General features: G+C 48.8%; 1 protein-coding gene across 2 annotated transcripts in view; it reads left to right on the forward strand.

The window, feature by feature from the left end:
• ZCCHC4 (zinc finger CCHC-type containing 4) overlaps positions 1-22,595 on the forward strand; it is a 99,993-nt gene that overhangs the window by 23,064 nt on the left and 54,334 nt on the right. For both annotated transcript variants that reach the window (XM_075333711.1, XM_075333714.1), the window contains exon 7: positions 14,431-14,581. In XM_075333711.1, coding sequence (XP_075189826.1) covers positions 14,431-14,581 — 151 coding nt within the window. The remainder of the gene's footprint in view (positions 1-14,430; positions 14,582-22,595) is intronic.

A 22,595-nucleotide genomic window follows, 5' to 3' on the forward strand; every position in this document is an offset into this window, starting at 1 on the left:
AAGATTCCTGGGCAGAGCGCGCCCCACAAGCCGCGCCGCCGAGTTTTAAAGTGCCGGTTGCTTGGAGTGGCGTCTGACGTCACATCCGCAGAAAGGATGGTGAGCTCACTTCCGGGTCACGTGATCGGGACCACTCCGTGCGCGTCACCAAGAAAGCGTAACTATGGCAGCCGTTATACACATGAAAGGCTACAAGAAAATGGCCACTAGTGAAATCGCTATCATAGCGATATAACGAACCATTAGTGTTAAAGTAATCCCATTCACACAAGGAATGGGTGACCAAAAAAAAACCAGACAAAAGTCATAGTTGACCCAGGTAAGGTATGCAGGCTCTAAATATAGCAACAGGACATAAAAATACACATACAAAAGGGGGGCCGAATAAAGAAAAAGAGATCCAATCCCAAAGAGAACAACATATTAGATGAAAAATATTAATAATAACCAAAAATAAAAAAGAGGCAGGCAGGAGAAGAGATCGGATCCGAGAAGCACAATAGGTAGGGACAATGCAAAATAGTCTATATTGGAAAAAAGGGGGAAAAGGAGAAACCTCCACCAACCATTACGACTATTACTCATTCTAACCAAAGCTAGTCCTACCTATTTGTGGAGGTCGGCACCCTAAGATAGTACGGTGGATGGTGCCCCCACTCGGACGACGACTGTCCCTCCTAGCACTAATCTAAACTAATCCACCACAAAGGGTGCGAAGGAAAGAGTGTCATTAAGGCCCAGTGGTTTGCACGTCCTCAGCCAAAAGATCCATTTGGTTTCCTGTCTGAGGATTTTCTTATCCCAATCACCTCCTCTAGAGGGAGGGGCCACAACATCAATGCCCTGAAAGCTGATAGATCCGGGGTCCCCTGCGTGGTACTCCGTAACATGGCGAGCCACAGGAGTATCATTACCCAAACGGATGTCCCGGATGTGCTCCCCAATCCTCCTTCTAAATTCCCTTTTGGTCTTACCTATGTACTCCTTATGGCAAACGCACGTGGCCTTATAAATAACGCCCTTTGTTCTACAATTGATGAAACTTCGTATCTCGTAACGTTTACCCATGACATAGGAGAAAAAGAATTTCCCTGGATTAAGCGACCCGCATGCAATGCATCCACTACATTTATAGCATCCCTTAACAGGGTTGACCAGCCATGTTTTTGTATGGCTGGAAAAATGACTGTGGACAAGTCTATCTTTAATAGAGCGGGCCTTCCTATACGTCACCGAGGGAGTGCTGGAAAGACATTTTCCAATGTCCTCATCCATTCTCAGAATGGACCAGTGCTTCTCGAGGATCCGTCTCACCTCCCCTGATCCGTTATTGAAAGTAGTGATGAAACGAATAACATCCTCATTTAGTGTTGGTCTCCCTGGTCCGTGTAGAAGATCATTTCTCGTCTTCTTTTGGGTCTCTAGAAAAGCCTTGTTTATGACATGATCTGGATAGCCCCTATGATGAAATCTGAGGCTCAAGTCACGGGCCTGTTCACGAAAAACTTGCTCTTCCGAGCAATTTCGTTTAAGCCTGAAAAATTGCCCCTTTGGGATGCCCTTCTTCAAACTGTTCGGATGACTGCTCTCCCAACGTAGGAGTGAGTTTGTTGCAGTTGGTTTTCTATAAGTGCTGGTATGAATATTACCCATAGAATCCCTCTCCACAAGGACATCCAAAAAGGGCAGCCTCCACTTGTCAAATTCACAAGTAAAGTAGAGGCCAAAAGGGTTATCATTAAGTGCAGCGACAGTTTTTACAATTTCGTCTTCGGTACCCTTCCACAGAACAAACACGTCATCTATAAAACGACACCATAGGACCACCTTGTCCTGGGAAAAGGGGGAACAATCGCCAAAAACACAAGTCTCCTCCCACCAGCCGAGGAGGAGGTTAGCATACGATGGGGCCACTGGACTCCCCATCGCAGTCCCCCTCAACTGGTGGTAGACCTGTCCATCAAAAAGAAAGATATTGTTCCTTAAACAGAAATCGACGAGACTTAAAAGAAAGGAATTATGATCCTCAAATTGTTGCCCCCTACTCCTCAAAAAATAGGCCACCGCTTGTAGACCCAATTCGTGTCTGATCGAGGAGTAGAGGGATTCAACGTCGATGCTGACGAAGATGACATCCTCCTCTACAGTGACTCCCTCCAACTTTTTGAGTAGGTCTGTAGTGTCCTTAAGATAGGAACCCAAAGATGTAACAAAGGGTCTCAACACACGATCAGCATAGACACCCACATTTTGCGAGACACTCCCAATACCAGACACTATTGGTCTGCCTCGCAATGGAGAAAGGCCCTTATGTACCTTGGGCAGACAGTAGAAGGTAGGAGTCACTGGGAAAAGAGGATAGAGGAAATCAAATTCCGACTTATTAATTAAACCCTTGTCACGTGCATCACTCAGTAGCCCTTTTAGAAACAGCAGGTAGTCAGATGTGGGGTTCCTATCAAGTTTTTCATAACTCGATTTATCTCCCAGGATATCCATACACATTTTCTTGTAATCGGAGACATTCATGAGGACGATGTTGCCACCCTTATCTGATTCCTTCACCACAATGCTGGTGTCCCTCTCCAACTTTCTAAGGCATTCCATCTCACTCTTAGTCAGATTAAATTTTTGATGGTGCTTATCAGTGATCATGTCCAAATCTCGCGTAACCAAGTTACAAAAAATATCAATAGGAGACACTTCATTATTAGTAGGAGGCATTTTACTGCTCTTTGTTTTAAGATCAGTGAAAGGACCCCTACCCTCAGTATTAGGGTCAATGTCACTCAGATTATAAAGAAATCTAACATCCTCCAACAGATCGTCCGCAATGCCCAATTCTCTACAGATTTTCTTATTTTCAGTGGCAAAATGCTTCTTCCATTTAAGTTTACGTGCAAAAAGGTTAAGATCCTTTACTATATCAAAGTGATTGAAGTCAGAGGTAGGAACGAAGGAGAGCCCTTTGCTAAGCACAGTCATTTCCAGTTCAGAGAGGGATCTGTTCGAGAGGTTAATTATTTGGGTTGAGCAATCTGTGGGTTGTAACCCACCGGGTTTTGTTTGCTCCTCAGGAAATGGTTGGACTCTAAAAAAGGTCCCTTGTTATAACCACCCCTGTCCGAATTTCTCCCCCTACCTCTTTGTTTAGTCCTCCGCTGGTTACCCCTCCCCTCCGTGTCAGAAAACTCCGTATCGGTGGAGGTACCTTCCGTATCACTTGGTCTATTATATCTAATGACGGGGAAGTTATATGCCTTATTATCTCTGAACTCCTGTACGTCACGGATGTAAAACTTGTGCTTTTTCTCCTTCAAGTGGTACTGATGTTTCTCAATAATACCTTGCAAAGTGGTCTCCTTCGTCCCAAAATCTACCTCACCAGAAAATTTCTTGGTGATCTCAATCTGCTCCCTGAGCAGACAATCAAACTTGGCCAGATTCTTCTTTTCCTCTTCCAATAGGAGGGTCATTAGTTTCAGGGAGCAGTTTGTGATCTCCTTACGCCATGCAGAGATTAATTCCGGATTTTTATATCTGAAATTGGGAGTGAGGGAAATACGTAAATTACGGGGTACAATCTGATCTTTTAAGTAGCACTCAAGTGACTGTATCTCCCACCAGGAAGTAATCCTATTCTTGTATGTCTTGGTCTGATCCCTAAAGGCACCATTAAGTGAGGGTGTATACTTTTTTTGTATGAACTCTCTCTCAGAGAAGACCTCCTTCGCTTCCGTGGCCCATGTGCTGGTATCAGAACCTGTTGCTAGGAAGCCAGCCATACCCTTTATAAATATGGAATATAGCTACTGGGTATTGATTCACTAGAATGAAAGCTGTATTAGCAAAGTGAATAAATTAATTACGCCTAAAAATTAACTTTTAATATTATCAAAATAAGTAAAAAGGTCAGAAAAGGACCTGGTTTAAAAAGACAAACAATAGAGAAAATTAGCCAGAACCATTCATCCTGATCCAAACGGACCAACTGGCTAACACATAAAACACCCTATGGTTTGAGGATGTGAGTATTGTGTCAATAAACGATGCTGCATGTAAGTCGCATTAATAGCAGCAGTAGCAATAACGAGAGGAAAAAGGAACGGTCTTACCCCATCTGCCGTATACCCATTTCCTGGTTACTGTAAACACCTGATGCTGGATGGTTTTGATTTACCAAAAAGCAGGATACCCGGTCTTCAGACCTATGACCTAGGATCCCCACAGGTAACAAACGCATATCCAGCGGTGTGAAAGCTTCTCCCAACGCGTTTCTTTAGATTATATCATCAGGGGAGATGTCCGGTCATACATATGACCCACACAATATAGCACAGAAATACTGCAGAACAAACATGACAAACAAAACTCCGTCACAAAAGAGTCCTCGCCATCAAGGCACACCGGCACATCACAAGCGCGCAGCGGGTAACTTACTTCCATCAGGATCAAAAGATTCCTGGGCAGAGCGCGCCCCACAAGCCGCGCCGCCGAGTTTTAAAGTGCCGGTTGCTTGGAGTGGCGTCTGACGTCACATCCGCAGAAAGGATGGTGAGCTCACTTCCGGGTCACGTGATCGGGACCACTCCGTGCGCGTCACCAAGAAAGCGTAACTATGGCAGCCGTTATACACATGAAAGGCTACAAGAAAATGGCCACTAGTGAAATCGCTATCATAGCGATATAACGAACCATTAGTGTTAAAGTAATCCCATTCACACAAGGAATGGGTGACCAAAAAAAAACCAGACAAAAGTCATAGTTGACCCAGGTAAGGTATGCAGGCTCTAAATATAGCAACAGGACATAAAAATACACATACAAAAGGGGGGCCGAATAAAGAAAAAGAGATCCAATCCCAAAGAGAACAACATATTAGATGACGAAGGAGACCACTTTGCAAGGTATTATTGAGAAACATCAGTACCACTTGAAGGAGAAAAAGCACAAGTTTTACATCCGTGACGTACAGGAGTTCAGAGATAATAAGGCATATAACTTCCCCGTCATTAGATATAATAGACCAAGTGATACGGAAGGTACCTCCACCGATACGGAGTTTTCTGACACGGAGGGGAGGGGTAACCAGCGGAGGACTAAACAAAGAGGTAGGGGGAGAAATTCGGACAGGGGTGGTTATAACAAGGGACCTTTTTTAGAGTCCAACCATTTCCTGAGGAGCAAACAAAACCCGGTGGGTTACAACCCACAGATTGCTCAACCCAAATAATTAACCTCTCGAACAGATCCCTCTCTGAACTGGAAATGACTGTGCTTAGCAAAGGGCTCTCCTTCGTTCCTACCTCTGACTTCAATCACTTTGATATAGTAAAGGATCTTAACCTTTTTGCACGTAAACTTAAATGGAAGAAGCATTTTGCCACTGAAAATAAGAAAATCTGTAGAGAATTGGGCATTGCGGACGATCTGTTGGAGGATGTTAGATTTCTTTATAATCTGAGTGACATTGACCCTAATACTGAGGGTAGGGGTCCTTTCACTGATCTTAAAACAAAGAGCAGTAAAATGCCTCCTACTAATAATGAAGTGTCTCCTATTGATATTTTTTGTAACTTGGTTACGCGAGATTTGGACATGATCACTGATAAGCACCATCAAAAATTTAATCTGACTAAGAGTGAGATGGAATGCCTTAGAAAGTTGGAGAGGGACACCAGCATTGTGGTGAAGGAATCAGATAAGGGTGGCAACATCGTCCTCATGAATGTCTCCGATTACAAGAAAATGTGTATGGATATCCTGGGAGATAAATCGAGTTATGAAAAACTTGATAGGAACCCCACATCTGACTACCTGCTGTTTCTAAAAGGGCTACTGAGTGATGCACGTGACAAGGGTTTAATTAATAAGTCGGAATTTGATTTCCTCTATCCTCTTTTCCCAGTGACTCCTACCTTCTACTGTCTGCCCAAGGTACATAAGGGCCTTTCTCCATTGCGAGGCAGACCAATAGTGTCTGGTATTGGGAGTGTCTCGCAAAATGTGGGTGTCTATGCTGATCGTGTGTTGAGACCCTTTGTTACATCTTTGGGTTCCTATCTTAAGGACACTACAGACCTACTCAAAAAGTTGGAGGGAGTCACTGTAGAGGAGGATGTCATCTTCGTCAGCATCGACGTTGAATCCCTCTACTCCTCGATCAGACACGAATTGGGTCTACAAGCGGTGGCCTATTTTTTGAGGAGTAGGGGGCAACAATTTGAGGATCATAATTCCTTTCTTTTAAGTCTCGTCGATTTCTGTTTAAGGAACAATATCTTTCTTTTTGATGGACAGGTCTACCACCAGTTGAGGGGGACTGCGATGGGGAGTCCAGTGGCCCCATCGTATGCTAACCTCCTCCTCGGCTGGTGGGAGGAGACTTGTGTTTTTGGCGATTGTTCCCCCTTTTCCCAGGACAAGGTGGTCCTATGGTGTCGTTTTATAGATGACGTGTTTGTTCTGTGGAAGGGTACCGAAGACGAAATTGTAAAAACTGTCGCTGCACTTAATGATAACCCTTTTGGCCTCTACTTTACTTGTGAATTTGACAAGTGGAGGCTGCCCTTTTTGGATGTCCTTGTGGAGAGGGATTCTATGGGTAATATTCATACCAGCACTTATAGAAAACCAACTGCAACAAACTCACTCCTACGTTGGGAGAGCAGTCATCCGAACAGTTTGAAGAAGGGCATCCCAAAGGGGCAATTTTTCAGGCTTAAACGAAATTGCTCGGAAGAGCAAGTTTTTCGTGAACAGGCCCGTGACTTGAGCCTCAGATTTCATCATAGGGGCTATCCAGATCATGTCATAAACAAGGCTTTTCTAGAGACCCAAAAGAAGACGAGAAATGATCTTCTACACGGACCAGGGAGACCAACACTAAATGAGGATGTTATTCGTTTCATCACTACTTTCAATAACGGATCAGGGGAGGTGAGACGGATCCTCGAGAAGCACTGGTCCATTCTGAGAATGGATGAGGACATTGGAAAATGTCTTTCAGCACTCCCTCGGTGACGTATAGGAAGGCCCGCTCTATTAAAGATAGACTTGTCCACAGTCATTTTTCCAGCCATACAAAAACATGGCTGGTCAACCCTGTTAAGGGATGCTATAAATGTAGTGGATGCATTGCATGCGGGTCGCTTAATCCAGGGAAATTCTTTTTCTCCTATGTCATGGGTAAACGTTACGAGATACGAAGTTTCATCAATTGTAGAACAAAGGGCGTTATTTATAAGGCCACGTGCGTTTGCCATAAGGAGTACATAGGTAAGACCAAAAGGGAATTTAGAAGGAGGATTGGGGAGCACATCCGGGACATCCGTTTGGGTAATGATACTCCTGTGGCTCGCCATGTTACGGAGTACCACGCAGGGGACCCCGGATCTATCAGCTTTCAGGGCATTGATGTTGTGGCCCCTCCCTCTAGAGGAGGTGATTGGGATAAGAAAATCCTCAGACAGGAAACCAAATGGATCTTTTGGCTGAGGACGTGCAAACCACTGGGCCTTAATGACACTCTTTCCTTCGCACCCTTTGTGGTGGATTAGTTTAGATTAGTGCTAGGAGGGACAGTCGTCGTCCGAGTGGGGGCACCATCCACCGTACTATCTTAGGGTGCCGACCTCCACAAATAGGTAGGACTAGCTTTGGTTAGAATGAGTAATAGTCGTAATGGTTGGTGGAGGTTTCTCCTTTTCCCCCTTTTTTCCAATATAGACTATTTTGCATTGTCCCTACCTATTGTGCTTCTCGGATCCGATCTCTTCTCCTGCCTGCCTCTTTTTTATTTTTGGTTATTATTAATATTTTTCATCTAGTATGTTGTTCTCTTTGGGATTGGATCTCTTTTTCTTTATTCGGCCCCCCTTTTGTATGTGTATTTTTATGTCCTGTTGCTATATTTAGAGCCTGCATACCTTACCTGGGTCAACTATGACTTTTGTCTGGTTTTTTTTTGGTCACCCATTCCTTGTGTGAATGGGATTACTTTAACACTAATGGTTCGTTATATCGCTATGATAGCGATTTCACTAGTGGCCATTTTCTTGTAGCCTTTCATGTGTATAACGGCTGCCATAGTTACGCTTTCTTGGTGACGCGCACGGAGTGGTCCCGATCACGTGACCCGGAAGTGAGCTCACCATCCTTTCTGCGGATGTGACGTCAGACGCCACTCCAAGCAACCGGCACTTTAAAACTCGGCGGCGCGGCTTGTGGGGCGCGCTCTGCCCAGGAATCTTTTGATCCTGATGGAAGTAAGTTACCCGCTGCGCGCTTGTGATGTGCCGGTGTGCCTTGATGGCGAGGACTCTTTTGTGACGGAGTTTTGTTTGTCATGTTTGTTCTGCAGTATTTCTGTGCTATATTGTGTGGGTCATATGTATGACCGGACATCTCCCCTGATGATATAATCTAAAGAAACGCGTTGGGAGAAGCTTTCACACCGCTGGATATGCGTTTGTTACCTGTGGGGATCCTAGGTCATAGGTCTGAAGACCGGGTATCCTGCTTTTTGGTAAATCAAAACCATCCAGCATCAGGTGTTTACAGTAACCAGGAAATGGGTATACGGCAGATGGGGTAAGACCGTTCCTTTTTCCTCTCGTTATTGCTACTGCTGCTATTAATGCGACTTACATGCAGCATCGTTTATTGACACAATACTCACATCCTCAAACCATAGGGTGTTTTATGTGTTAGCCAGTTGGTCCGTTTGGATCAGGATGAATGGTTCTGGCTAATTTTCTCTATTGTTTGTCTTTTTAAACCAGGTCCTTTTCTGACCTTTTTACTTATTTTGATAATATTAAAAGTTAATTTTTAGGCGTAATTAATTTATTCACTTTGCTAATACAGCTTTCATTCTAGTGAATCAATACCCAGTAGCTATATCCCTGGATCTCAATCCGCCAGTGTCAGAGGAGCAACTCTCTTAGGCAGAAAAACATCAGTTTACCTCGCCTAAGAGAGTGAAGAGTGTGTTCTTTAACCACTCCAGTTTTCGGACCGCTATGACCAAACCCAGGGCCTGCCCTGACAAACGCTTTCCAAAGCGTGGTTCTGATGACCGGTTTACATTTCCACCTGAGGTGGTCAAGGAGTGGTCTCACTCCCCAAAGGTAGACCCTCCGGTGTCTAGGCTATCAGCCCGGACCGTTGTGTCGGTGGCTGACGGCACCTCACTTAAGGATTCCACTGACCGTCAGATTGACCTTCTGGCCAAATCTGTGTATGAAGCTGCGGGGGCCGCGTTTTCCCCGACTTTTGCAGCAGTGTGGGCTCTCAAAGCCATCTCTGCTTCTCTAGAGGAGATGCATTCCCTCACCAAGGAATCTATGCCTGAGATGGTTACCTTAACTGCTCAGGCTTCAGCTTTTTCATCTTATGCCATGTCTGCCATGCTAGAGGCTGCTCACCGCACTGCGGTGGCGTCAGCTAATTCTCTTGTTATCCGCAGGATTTTGTGGCTTCGAGAGTGGAAGGCAGATGCTTCTTCCAAGAAGTTTCTTGCTGGGCTCCCTTTTGCTGGTTCACAGCTGTTTGGTGAACAGCTGGATGAAATCATTAAAGAAGCTACTGGCGGGAAGAGTACTTCCATGCCACAAACCAAGACCAGGAAACCCGCCCAGGGTAGGAATCAATCGAGGTTTAGTTCCTTTCGTTCCTCCAACTGGTCATCCTCTAAGCCTTCCGCCTCGTCCGCTAACTCCGCCAAGGATCAGAAATCCAACTGGCGCCCAAAAGCGCGTCCGCAGAAGACCGCAGGAGGTTCTGCCACTAAGGTAGCTTCCTCATGACTCTCGGCCCGCTCCAGCCACGTCCTTAGTCGGTGGCAGGCTCTCCCACTTTGGCGACGCTTGGTTAAAGCAAGTCTCCGATCAGTGGGTGAGAGACATCATATCTCACGGCTACAGGATAGAATTCTCTTCCAGCCCTCCAAACAGATTTTTTCTCTCAACTCCCCCCTGCTCCAAGGCCGCCGCCTTCTCGCAGGCTGTGGCGTCCTTGCAGGCAAACGGAGTGATTGTCCCTGCTCCCGCTCAGGAACGATTCAGAGGTTTTTACTCAAATCTCTTCCTAGTTCCAAAAAAGGACGGTACCTTCCGGCCCATCCTGGATCTCAAGCTTCTCAACAAGCATGTCCGGGTGCGGCATTTTCGCATGGAGTCTCTGCGATCAGTCATTGCCTCTATGACCCAAGGGGAGTTCCTGGCGTCCATCGACATCAGAGATGCCTATCTGCATGTGCCAATCGCAGTGTCACATCAGCGTTGGTTACGTTTTGCGATAGGAGAGGATCATTTCTAATTCGTGGCTCTCCCCTTCGGGTTAGCCACGGCCCCTCGGGTATTCACCAAGGTCATGGCGGCAGTGATTGCGGTCCTGCACCTCCAGGGGTTAGCAGAGCTTCCTTATCTGGACGACCTTCTGGTCAAGGGTACATCCAGCGCAGACTGTCAGCGGAGTGTTTCGCTCACTCTCGCCACCCTAGCCCAATTCGGGTGGATTGTCAATCTTCCCAAATCCACTCTGACTCCGACCCAGTGGGGCACTCTGGACGTGGACCTAATGGCATCCCGTCACAACAACAAGGTTCCGGTTTACATGGCTCGCTCCCACGATCCTCAGGCCTTCGCCACGGTCGCTCTGGTTCAAGACTGGTCCCAGTTTCGTCTGTCCTACGTGTTTCCCTCTCTAGCTCTCTTGCCCAGAGTCCTGCGCAAGATCAGAATGGAGGGCCGTCGAGTCATCCTCATTGCACCGGACTGGCCCAGGCGAGCTTGGTATCCGGACCTGCTCCAACTGTCCGTGGACATGCCGTGGCATCTTCCGGACCGTCCAGACCTGCTCTCGCAAGGTCCGTTTTTCCGCCCGAATTCTGCGGCACTCAAATTGACGGCGTGGCTCTTGAGTCCTGGATTTTGACGGCTTCTGGTATTCCTCCTGAAGTCCTCTCCACTATGACTCGGGCCCGTAAGTCTTCCTCCGTCAAGATCTATCACAGGACTTGGAAAATTTTCCTGTCCTGGTGTCGCTCTTCCGGCCATTCTCCTTGGCCATTCTCGTTGCCGACCCTTCTGTCTTTTTTACAGTCCGGTCTGCAGCTATGACTGTCCCTCAACTCTCTCAAGGGACAAGTCTCAGCTCTATCAGTGCTGTTCCAGCGGCGTCTCGCCCTGCTGGCTCAGGTCCGCACCTTCATGCAAGGTGCGTCTCACATCATTCCGCCTAATCGGCGGCCCTTGGATCCCTGGGACCTTAACTTGGTCCTCACGGTATTGCAGAAACCCCCTTTCGAGCCCCTTAGGGAGGTTTCTTTGTATCGTCTTTCTCAAAAGGTGGCCTTTCTAGTTGCCATAACTTCTCTCAGGAGAGTCTCTGATTTAGCTGCGCTCTCCTCAGAGTCACCTTTTTTGGTTTTTCACCAAGACAAGGTAGTTCTCCGTCCGACCCCGGACTTTCTTCCTAAGGTGGTCTCTCCCTTCCACCTTAACCAGGATATTTCCTTGCCTTCCTTCTGTCCGGCCCCTGTTCATCGCTTTGAGAAAGCGCTGCATACTCTAGATCTGGTGCGTGCTCTCCGGATTTATGTGTCTCGCACCGCTGCGCTTAGGCGGTGCACCTCTCTTTTTGTGCTAACCACAGGGCGGCGCAAGGGTCTCTCTGCTTCTAAGCCGACCTTGGCCCGTTGGATTAGATCGACCATTTCGGACGCCTACCAGAGTACTCAGGTGCCTCCCCCGCCGGGGATCAAGGCACACTCGACCAGAGCTGTCGGTGCCTCTTGGGCTTTTAGGCACCAGGCTACGGCTCAACAAGTCTGTCAGGCTTCCACTTGGACTAGCCTGCATACCTTTTCGAAGCACTACCAAGTGCATGCTCATGCTTCTGCAGATGCGAGCTTGGGCAGACGCATCCTTCAGGCGGCTGTCGCCCACTTGTGAAGTTAGGCTCCGCCTACTTCTTAGTTTTTTCTGTTTATTCCCACCCAGGGACAGCTTTGGAACGTCCCATGGTCTGGGTCTCCCAAAGGAACGATAAAGAAAAAGAGAATTTTGTTACTTACCGTAAATTGTTTTTCTTATAGTTCCGTATTGGGAGACCCAGCTCCCTCCCTGTTGCCTGTTGGCAATTTTCTTGTTCCGTGTGTTGTCACCGGCTGTTGTCGTGGACAGAGTCTCCGGTTGTTCCGGTTCTTACTCGGTTCTACTTGTGGGTGGCTATTCTCCTTCAGCTTTTGCACTAAACTGGCTAGGACTGGCTACCAGGGGGTGTATAAGCTCAGAGGGAGGAGCTACACTTTTAAGTGTAGTACTTTGTGTGTCCTCCGGAGGCAGAAGCTAAACACCCATGGGCTGGGTCTCCCAATACGGATCTATAAGAAAAAGAATTTACGGTAAGTAACAAAATTCTCTTTTTTGTTAGCAGCAGTTATTAACCCGGGCGAAGTTGGGTAGTACATCTAGTATAAAATAAATTAATGCCCATCGTAACATTGCAGTAAGAGGCGATCACATCACATCTATCCCAAAAATGGTATCGGTAAAAACGTCAATCAGGGCACAAAAAATAAGACATCACTCAGCCCCCGATCCCGAAAAATGAAAATGTTATGGATCACAGAAAATAGCGACAAAAGCACAAATGTTTATTTTTTTCTCACAAATTTCCAATTTTTTTCCAACACTTAAAAAACCAAAAAAAAACCCACTATACTTTTTGGGATCTGTGTACTCCTACTGACCTGGAGAATCATACTGCTCTGTCAGTTTTACCATATATTGAACATGGTAAACAATTGTGGATTTTTTTGCAATTTCAGCAGACTTGGAATTTTTTTCCTGCTATCCAGTGCATTTCAGTATTATTGTACATTATAGAATGAAAGCTGTCAATCAAATGTACAACTCGTCCCGCAACAAAACAAACCATCATAATGCAATCAGGACAGAAATATAAAATAGTTATGACTCTTGGAAGAAGGGGAGGAAAAAACAAAAGCGTTTAAAGGGAATCTGCCGACAGGTTTTTACTGCCTCATCTGAGAGCAGCATAATGTAGGCAAAGAGATTCTGAATCCAGTGATGTGTCACTTAGATTACCAGGTGCAGCCGTTCTGACACAATTTTTAGATGTAACCATGTAACAGAGCTCAGAGAGCTCTCCTGCCCCCGCCCACACAAGGCTGTCAGTGGAGATTGTACATTGACAGCGAGGTGCCAATCATAGGAAGGGGTGTGCTGAACTGATGTTCACTTGACATTGTAGCCCAAGCAATGAGAAGCCCTGCTGGTTATACCAACACAGTAAATAAGTAACAGATCTGACCTTGACAAGACAGGCATCTCTGAATTCTGTGATTAAACCCTTGCAGCATGCTGTCTTCAGCTAACATAGCAAAAACCCGTTGACAGATTCCCTTTAAAAGTAAAATGGCATGGTCTTGTAGGGGCTAAGCAAATTTTCTTTCATTCCTTAACTAGCACTGTGCACATCACTCACTTTTGGATATACATTTACCTAAATGTGTATAGTATATTGGCCATAGCAAAAGACAAAAAAGGCTGCATTGAGGAAAATTTGTTATGCAGTGTATGAAAAGACGATAACTTATGAGGTTAGAACATTGTACTTGTATACTTGATACATGGACAGTGATTCCCTTCTGGGCATCTGCTAGTTCACCTTCACACGTTGTGCAAAAAGCGAAAGTTTTGCTCCATCCGTCATGGTATTCCATGAGCCATCCCTGTGCCAGTGTCTGTGTCATCAGTATGTTTGTCCGTAGGCTATCTATGTAACATCGGATAGCACACCGACAGCATGAACTTGTATATTTACCTGTCGTTGGCACTGCTGTCACACTTGCTTCCAGTGCAGTGGATATTCATGAGGCATAATGAGCAGGACCCGGAAGCAACAGCAGCTCCGAAGACAGGTAAGTATAAAAATCCATTTAATGTTAGTGAGGTGTCCTCCAATGTGTGTCACATGGATGTCACATGGATCACATCATTGTTCTGTCTGTATGATGTCCGTGCTACCGGCTGATAATGCGTGTGCGCGCCACACAGTCCGTGTGAAAACACGGATGTGTGAACAAACCTATTGAATTTAATGAGTCTACGTGTGTTTCCAGTACATGTGGAGATGGACACCACACATACTGGAGACACAGATGGGTGAAGTGGGCCTTAAACTGTTAATGGCTTGAACTGGAACCAAATAGAAATTTTCCCTTATGAGAAGCCAGAGATGGCGGAGATTTCTTACACGTGTGAATGGCGCTCAGCTATTAGGAATCTGAGCAGCACAGTCTTATCAGGTTATTACAAAAATGCTACCAACCGTTGACGCCTCTGATCTGTAGAAATGATAATGGGTGCACTGCTCATATATTTCCTTAATATATTTCAGGATGCAAAGAACGTCTGTCAGAAGTTTCTACAAGAAGATGACGGACAAGGGGTGATCATGGTGACGGATCCTCCTTTCGGAGGTTTAGTGGAACCTTTGGCTTTCAGCTTTAAGAGAATTAGTGATATGTGGAGGTCGACGCCAGACAAAGGTGAGATCCAGACCATGCGTGAAATACGTTTCCTATGCCTATAATTCCAATATCTCTACATTTATACTCGACAGGTAGGGTAATGGCCTCTTATAAAGGGGTTTCGGGTAATGGCCTCTTATTAAGGGGTTTCGGGTAATGGCCTCTTATAAAGGGGTTTCGGGTAATGGCCTCTTATAAAGGGGTTTCGGGTAATGGCCTCTTATAAAGGGGTTTCGGGTAATGGCCTCTTATAAAGGGGTTTCGGGTAATGGCCTCTTATAAAGGGGTTTCGGGTAATGGCCTCTTATAAAGGGGTTTCGGGTAATGGCCTCTTATTAAGGGGTTTCGGGTAATGGCCTCTTATTAAGGGGTTTCGGGTAATGGCCTCTTATAAAGGGGTTTCGGGTAATGGCCTCTTATAAAGGGGTTTCGGGTAATGGCCTCTTATAAAGGGGTTTCGGGTAATGGCCTCTTATTAAGGGGTTTCGGGTAATGGCCTCTTATAAAGGGGTTTCGGGTAATGGCCTCTTATAAAGGGGTTTCGGGTAATGGCCTCTTATAAAGGGGTTTCGGGTAATGGCCTCTTATAAAGGGGTTTCGGGTAATGGCCTCTTATAAAGGGGTTTCGGGTAATGGCCTCTTATAAAGGGGTTTTGGGTAATGGCCTCTTGTAAAGGGGTTTCCTGGGTACCTCTATTTCAGCTGTACCGTAGAGCCAAAACAAACGGCCTTTCTCTCTCTGGAGGACCTGGCGTATCTATACTTTTCACTGACAAGTCGTACATTTTCTACAATTTTCATGCCGTTTTTCACAACCAGTTATGCCAGATGCAGGAAGTTTAACCTTTTAAATGCTGCAGCCAATAGCAACCACAGCATTTCAAGTGTTTGACAGAGGGAGGAGGCTCCATCAGTCATCCCCATCATCCCCCACCCCACAATCACTGGGTGCCAATGAACTACGACCAATAACCCACAGGTTTCCCATTTTCTTTGTCGCTCCATTGGGAGACCCAGACAATTGGGTGTATAGCTTCTGCCTCCGGAGGCCACACAAAGTATTACACTTAAAAGTGTAAAGCCCCTCCCCTTCTGCCTATACACCCCCCGTGCATCACGGGCTCCTCAGTTTTCATGCTTTGTGCGAAGGAGGCTGACATCCACGCATAGCTCCACATCTTAGTCAGCAGCAGCTGCTGACTAGGTCGGATGGAAGAAAAGAGGGCCCATAACAGGGCCCCCAGCATGCTCCCTTCTCACCCCACTCTGGTCGGCGGTGCTGTTAAGGTTGAGGTACCCATTGCGGGTACATAGGCAGGAGCCACATGCTGTTTTCCTTCCCCATCCCTCTCAGGGCTCTGGGTGAAGTGGGATCCTTATCGGTCTCCAGGCACTAGGACCGTGCTCCCTCCGCAGCCCCTGGGGATTCTGCTGGACTGGAGCTGAGTATCGTCAGGGACAAGGCCCTGCAACTGTGAGGTACTCTGTGTCCCCGTGGGGACCGCGTATGGATCGCTTGTGCCACAAACACTGCAGCACTGCTGGGTGTGTTAGTGCGCCGGGGACTACCGCGCCGGCCGTGCTTATTTGCCGGCCGCGCTTATAACTTTAGTCCCCGGCTTTTGCGGCCTAGTATCGCATATTCCCGCCCACAGGCCTGCCAGTCAGGGGAAGGGCGGGACGCTGCACAGGACGGCAGTGCTGAGGGCTGGAGCATACCTAGTATCCTCCTCCCCCCTCACTCAGCACAGTGGGGCACTAGATTCCCGCACTTTTCAAGGGCACGCCCACGGCCCCCTCCTCTCCACAGAACGCCGGCAGCCATTCCTGTCAGCACTTCAGACCGGAGAGGACAACAGGGAGGCTCAGGCAGGGAATCTGATGATCACACAACCGCTTTGAGCGGTCGGTAAGCAGCACCTGTGGTGCTGGCCCCACTGAGTGCCGAAGTGTATATATATATATATATATATATGCTTATATGCTATACATTACACTGTATGGTCGCACTGTTGATTTTTGGCTATATACCCTCCTGGATTGTATCAGAGGAGACAACAGCATGTCGTCCGCAAAAAGCAAAGGTGCCAAAGCACAGGCTTACTTTGCAACCTGAACCTCATGTGCGGCTATCCTACCGGCAGGTTCCACTGACCCGCATTGTGTGCAATGCTCGGCCCCTGTGGCTCTTACTCAGCCGGAGCCCCTGCCACTGGTGGCCCAGGTAGAATCACCTGCTACCACTGTCCAGGTGACAGGGACGGAGTTTGCAGTATTTGCTGACAAACTGTCTGAGAGTATGGATAAATGGTCTGCTAAGATACTAGAAGCCTTACAGTGCAGACTGGTGATTCAGGACCCGGGCACTGTTCAATCATTGGCCCAAGGCACCCCTCAATTGGAGCAGCAAAGTGCTCCTGGGGTGACCCACAGGTCCCAGGGTGAGGTCCCTGACACGGACCGCAGTCCCAGGCCGCCTAAGCGGGCTCGCTGGGAAATTCACTCGACTTCATCACACTGCTCAGGGTCTCAGCAAGGACTCTCTGGAAGATGAAGCGGAGGTAGCAGATCAGGATTCTGATCCTGAGATCGCTCTCAACCTAGATACACCTGAAGGTGACGCCATAGTGAATGACCTTATAGCGACCATCAATCAGGTGTTGGATATTTCTCCCCCAGCTCCTCCAATTGAGGAGTCAGCTTCTCAGCAGGAGAAATTCCGTTTCAGGTGTCCCAAGCGTTCTTTGAGTACGTTTCTGGATCACTCTGACTTCAGAGACGCAGTCCAGACACACCGGGCTTGTCCAGATAAGCGTTTTTCCAAGCGCCTTAAGGATACACGTTATCCCTTCCCCCCTGACGTTGTCAAGGGCTGGGCTCAGTGTCCTAAGGTGGATCCTCCAATCTCCAGACTGGCGGCTAGATCCATAGTTGCAGTGGAAGAGGGGGCTTCACTCAAAGATGCCACTGACAGACAGATGGAGCTATGGTTGAAATCCATCTATGAAGCTATCGGCGCGTCTTTTGCTCCAGCATTCGCAGCCGTATGGGCACTCCAAGCTATCTCAGCTTGTCATGCGCAGATTAATACGGTCACACGTTCATCTGCTCCGCAAGTGATGCCCTTAACCACTCAGGCGTCGGTGTTTGCGTCCTACGCCATTAATGCTGTCCTGGACTCTGCGAGCCGTACGGCGGTAGCATCCGCCAATTCGGTGGTAGTCCGCAGGGCCATGTGGCTACGTGAATGGAAGGCAGACTCTGCTTCCAAAAAGTTCTTAACCTGTTTGCCATTTTCTGGCGGCCGCCTGTTTGGCGAGAAATTGGATGAAATCATTAAACAATCCAAGGGAAAGGACTCATCCTTACCCCAGGCCAAACCAAACAGACCTCAACCACGAAAGGTACAATCGAGGTTTCGGTCCTTTCGGACCGCGGGCAGGTCTCAATTCTCCTCGTCCAAAGGGCCTCAGAAGGATCAGAGGAACTCCGATCATGGCGGTCTAAGGCACGCCCTAAAAAGAACGCCGGAGGAACCGCTCCCAAAGCGGCCTCCTCATGACTTTCAGTCTCCTCACACCGCATCCTCGGTCGGTGGCAGGCTCGCCCGCTTTTGCGACACCTGGCTGCCACAAGTAAAAGACCGATGGGTGAGAGACATTCTATCTCACGGTTACAGGATAGAGTTCAGCTCTCGTCCTCCGACTCGATTCTTCAGAACATCTCCGCCCCCCGAGAGAGCCGATGCTCTTCTGCAGGCGGTGTGCACGCTGAAGGCGGAAGGATTGGTGATCCCTGTTCCTCTTCAGCAGCAGGGTCACGGTTTTTACTCCAACTTGTTCGTGGTGCCGAAAAAGGACGGATCCTTCCGTCCTGTTCTGGACCTCAAACTGCTCAACAAACATGTAAAAACCAGGCGGTTCCGGATGGAATCGCTCCGCTCCGTCATCGCCTCAATGTCCCAAGGAGATTTCCTAGCATCAATTCCGCTGGACAAACAGCGTTCACTACAGACAGGGGTGCACTCTCTCCTTCAAGGCCAGTCACACCCCCTGAGGCGCCTCATGCACTTCCTAGGGAAGATGGTAGCAGCAATGGAGGCAGTCCCTTTTGCGCAGTTTCATCTGCGTCCTCTTCAATGGGACATTCTCCGCAAATGGGACAGGATGTCGACGTCCCTCGACAGGAACGTCTCCCTTTCGCGGGCAGCCAAGGCTTCCCTTCAGTGGTGGCTTCTCCCCACTTCTCTGTCGAAGGGGAAATCCTTCCTACCCCCATCCTGGGCGGTGGTCACGACGGACGCGAGCCTGTCAGGGTGGGGAGCGGTTTTTCTCCACCACAGGGCTCAGGGTACTTGGACTCAGACAGAGTCCTCCCTTCAGATCAATGTTCTGGAGATAAGGGCAGTGTATCTTGCCCTAAAGGCGTTCCAGCCGTGGCTGGAAGGCAAGCAGATCCGAATTCAGTCGGACAACTCAACAGCGGTGGCATACATCAACCATCAAGGCGGCACACGCAGTCGGCAAGCCTTCCAGGAAGTCCGGCGGATTCTGCTGTGGGTGGAAGCCACAGCCTCCACCATATCCGCAGTTCACATCCCAAGCGTAGAAAACTGGGAAGCAGACTTTCTCAGTCGTCAGGGCATGGACGCAGGGGAATGGTCCCTTCACCCGGACGTGTTTCAGGAGATCTATTGCCGCTGGGGGATGCCGGACGTCGACCTAATGGCGTCCCGGCACAACAACAAGGTCCCGACATTTATGGTGCGGTCTCAAGATCACAGAGCTCTGGCGGCAGACGCCTTAGTTCAGGATTGGTCGCAGTTTCAACTCCCTTATGTGTTTCCTCCTCTGGCACTGTTGCCCAGAGTGTTACGCAAGATCAGGTCCGATTGCCGCCGCGCCATCCTCGTCGCTCCAGACTGGCCGAGGAGGTCGTGGTACCCGGATCTGTGGCATCTCACGGTGGGCCAACAGTGGGCACTGCCAGACCGACCAGACTTGCTGTCTCAAGGGCCGTTTTTCCATCTGAATTCTGCGGCCCTCAACCTGACTGTGTGGCCATTGAGTCCTGGATCCTAGCGTCATCAGGGTTATCTCAAGAGGTCATTGCCACTATGAGACAGGCTAGGAAACCAACGTCCGCCAAGATCTACCACAGGTCGTGGAGGATATTCCTATCTTGGTGCTCTGCTCAGGTTTTTCTCCCTGGCCATTTGCCTTAACCACTTTTCTGTCATTACTTCATTCCGGACTGGAAAAGGGTTTGTCGCTCGGCTCTCTTAAGGGACAGGTTTCAGCGCTCTCTGTATTTTTTCAGAGGCGCCTAGCCAGACTTCCACAGGTACGCATGTTCCTGCATGGGGTTTGTCATATAGTCCCTCCTTACAAGCGCCCGTTAGAACCCTGGGATCTGAACAGGGTGCTGATGGCTCTTCAGAAATCACCGTTCGAGCCAATGAAGGATATTTCTCTTTCACGCCTTTCGCAGAAAGTAGTAGCAGTCACTTCACTTCGGAGAGTGTCCGAGCTGGCAGCGCTGTCATACAAAGCTCCTTTCCTGGGGTTTCACCAGGACAAGGTGGTTCTGCGTCCAGTTCCGGAATTTCTCCCTAAGGTGGTATCCCCCTTTCATCTCAATCAGGATATCTCCTTACCCTCTTTTTGTCCTCATCCAGTTCACCAATGTGAAAAGGATTTGCACTTGTTAGATCTGGTGAGAGCACTCAGACTATACATTTCTCGTACGGCGCCACTGCGCCGCTCAGATGCACTCTTTGTCCTTGTCGCTGGACAGCGTAAAGGGACACAGGCTTCCAAATCAACCCTGGCTCGGTGGATCAAGGAACCAATTATCGAAGCTTACCGATCGTCGGGGCTTCCGGTTCCCTCAGGGCTGAAGGCCCATTCTACTAGGGCCGTGGGTGCGTCCTGAGCTTTGCGGCACCAGGCTACGGCTCAGCAGGTGTGTCAGGCGGCTACCTGGTCGAGCCTGCACACTTTCACGAAACACTATCAGGTGCATACCTTTGCTTCGGCAGATGCCAGCCTAGGTAGGCGAGTCCTTCAGTCGGCGGTTGCCCACCTGTAGGTAGGGGCCGTTTCTTCAGCGCTCTATTGGGAGACCCAGACGATTGGGGTATAGCTACTGCCCTCCGGAGGCCACACAAAGCACTACACTAAAAAGTGCAAGGCCCCTCCCCTTCTGGCTATACCCCCCCGTGGTATCACGGGTTCTCCAGTTTTCAAGCTTTGTGCGAAGGAGGTCAGACATCCACGCATAGCTCCACAGATTTTAGTCAGCAGTAGCTGCTGACTATTTCGGATGGAAGAAAAGAGGGCCCATATAGGGCCCCCAGCATGCTCCCTTCTCACCCGTGGATGGTGTTGTAAGGTTGAGGTACCTATTGCTGGTACAGGGGCTGGAGCCCCACATGCTGTTTTCCTTCCACATCCCCTTGTAGGGCTCTGTGGAAGTGGGATCCTGCCGGCCTCTAAGCTCTGACGCCGGGCTCCATCCACAGACCCATAGCACCTGATGGATATGGAGCAGGAGTACAATCAGGGACAAGGCCCTGCATCATACAGGTACTCTGTGTCCCCGGCAGGCACAGACACACTCCGGGCTGGCTGGGTGTTGTAGTGCGCCGGGGACCGTAACGTTGGAGTTAGTGTTCCTACAGTTTACTGGGGGACTTTGTGTTGTGGGAACGCAGCGCCGACCCCCACTGGACCGGGCGGCGCTGCTGTGACTTGTGGTGCGCCGGGGACACGCCGACCGCGCTTTTACGGCGGCGGCGTTTATAAATCCAGTCCCCGGCTTTTTGCGGCCTAGCTCCGCTTCGTTCCCGCCTCCACCCTGTCAATCAGGGTAGGGGAGAGACGCTGTTTCGCAGCAGCGACGAGGGCTGGAGCCTGATTTACATGCTCCAGCCCTCTCACTAGGCACAGAGGGAAGCAGGCTTCCCGCTCTTAGTCAGGAACGCCCAGGGCCCGCCCCCCCTCCTCTCCCAGGACGCCGGCAGCCATTACATGCAGTCTGGCTAGAGGAAGGACGCAAGGCTCTGGGAGACCTGGACTAGGGGGCTTTTGGAGACCACACACCCGCTCTTAAGCGGGCGGTAAGCGGCATTTCAGCTGGCCCCTCTAGTGCCTCAGTGTGTATTGGTGTACTGTGTCACCAGATATATATATTTATTTATTTCTTGCACTGTGAGGTCGCTTCCTGGCTGGATACCCCAGATCGCTCTGAGGAGGCAGCAACATGTCATCCACAAAACGCAAGGCTGCCAAGGCTAGGGCTGTGTACACTGCGTGTGCTGCATGTGGGGCTGCTCTACCAGCAGGTTCCAAAGACCCCCATTGTGTGCAATGCTCAGATCCGGTGCTGCTTCGCCAGCCGGAGTCCGGAGGGGTAGTGACCCAGGCTGAGACGCTTGTAAGTCCTGCCCCGGTGTCAGGGACAGACTTTGCAGTTTTTGCTGATGGAATGTCTGTGACTATGGCAAAAATCCTTGAAACTTTGCAATCCATGACTGGGGCTCAGTCTATGGACACGGCGAGGTCTCTGTCCTCTAATCCCCCTCAGTTGGAATTAATCCAGACTACAAGGGGGTCCTCGGCTTCTCAGGCTGAGTATTATGACTCAGATGATAGCCCCAGCCACCCTAAGCGAGCTCGCTGGGAAAGACCCTCAACGTCACACACTGCTCAGGGTCTCAGCGCAATCAGTCGCCCTGTGATGCGTCTGAAGAGAGTGATCAGGAGTCTTATCCTGGAACCCCTCTCAATCTGGATACCACGGATGGGGACGCCATGGTAAACGATCTTATCTCAGCCATCAATAGACTGTTGGATATTTCTCCCCCAGCTCCTTCTGCAGAGGAGGCAGCTGCAGAGCAGGAGAAGTTTCGTTTCCTCTATCCCAAGCGTAAATTGAGTGCTTTCTTGGATCACTCTGACTTCAGAGAGTCAATCCAGAAACACGACGCTCATCCAGAAAGGCGTTTCTCTAAACGTTCTAAGGATACACG

The sequence above is a fragment of the Anomaloglossus baeobatrachus genome, chromosome 1 (genome assembly GCF_048569485.1).
Source record: "Anomaloglossus baeobatrachus isolate aAnoBae1 chromosome 1, aAnoBae1.hap1, whole genome shotgun sequence".
NCBI lineage: Eukaryota > Metazoa > Chordata > Amphibia > Anura > Aromobatidae > Anomaloglossus > Anomaloglossus baeobatrachus.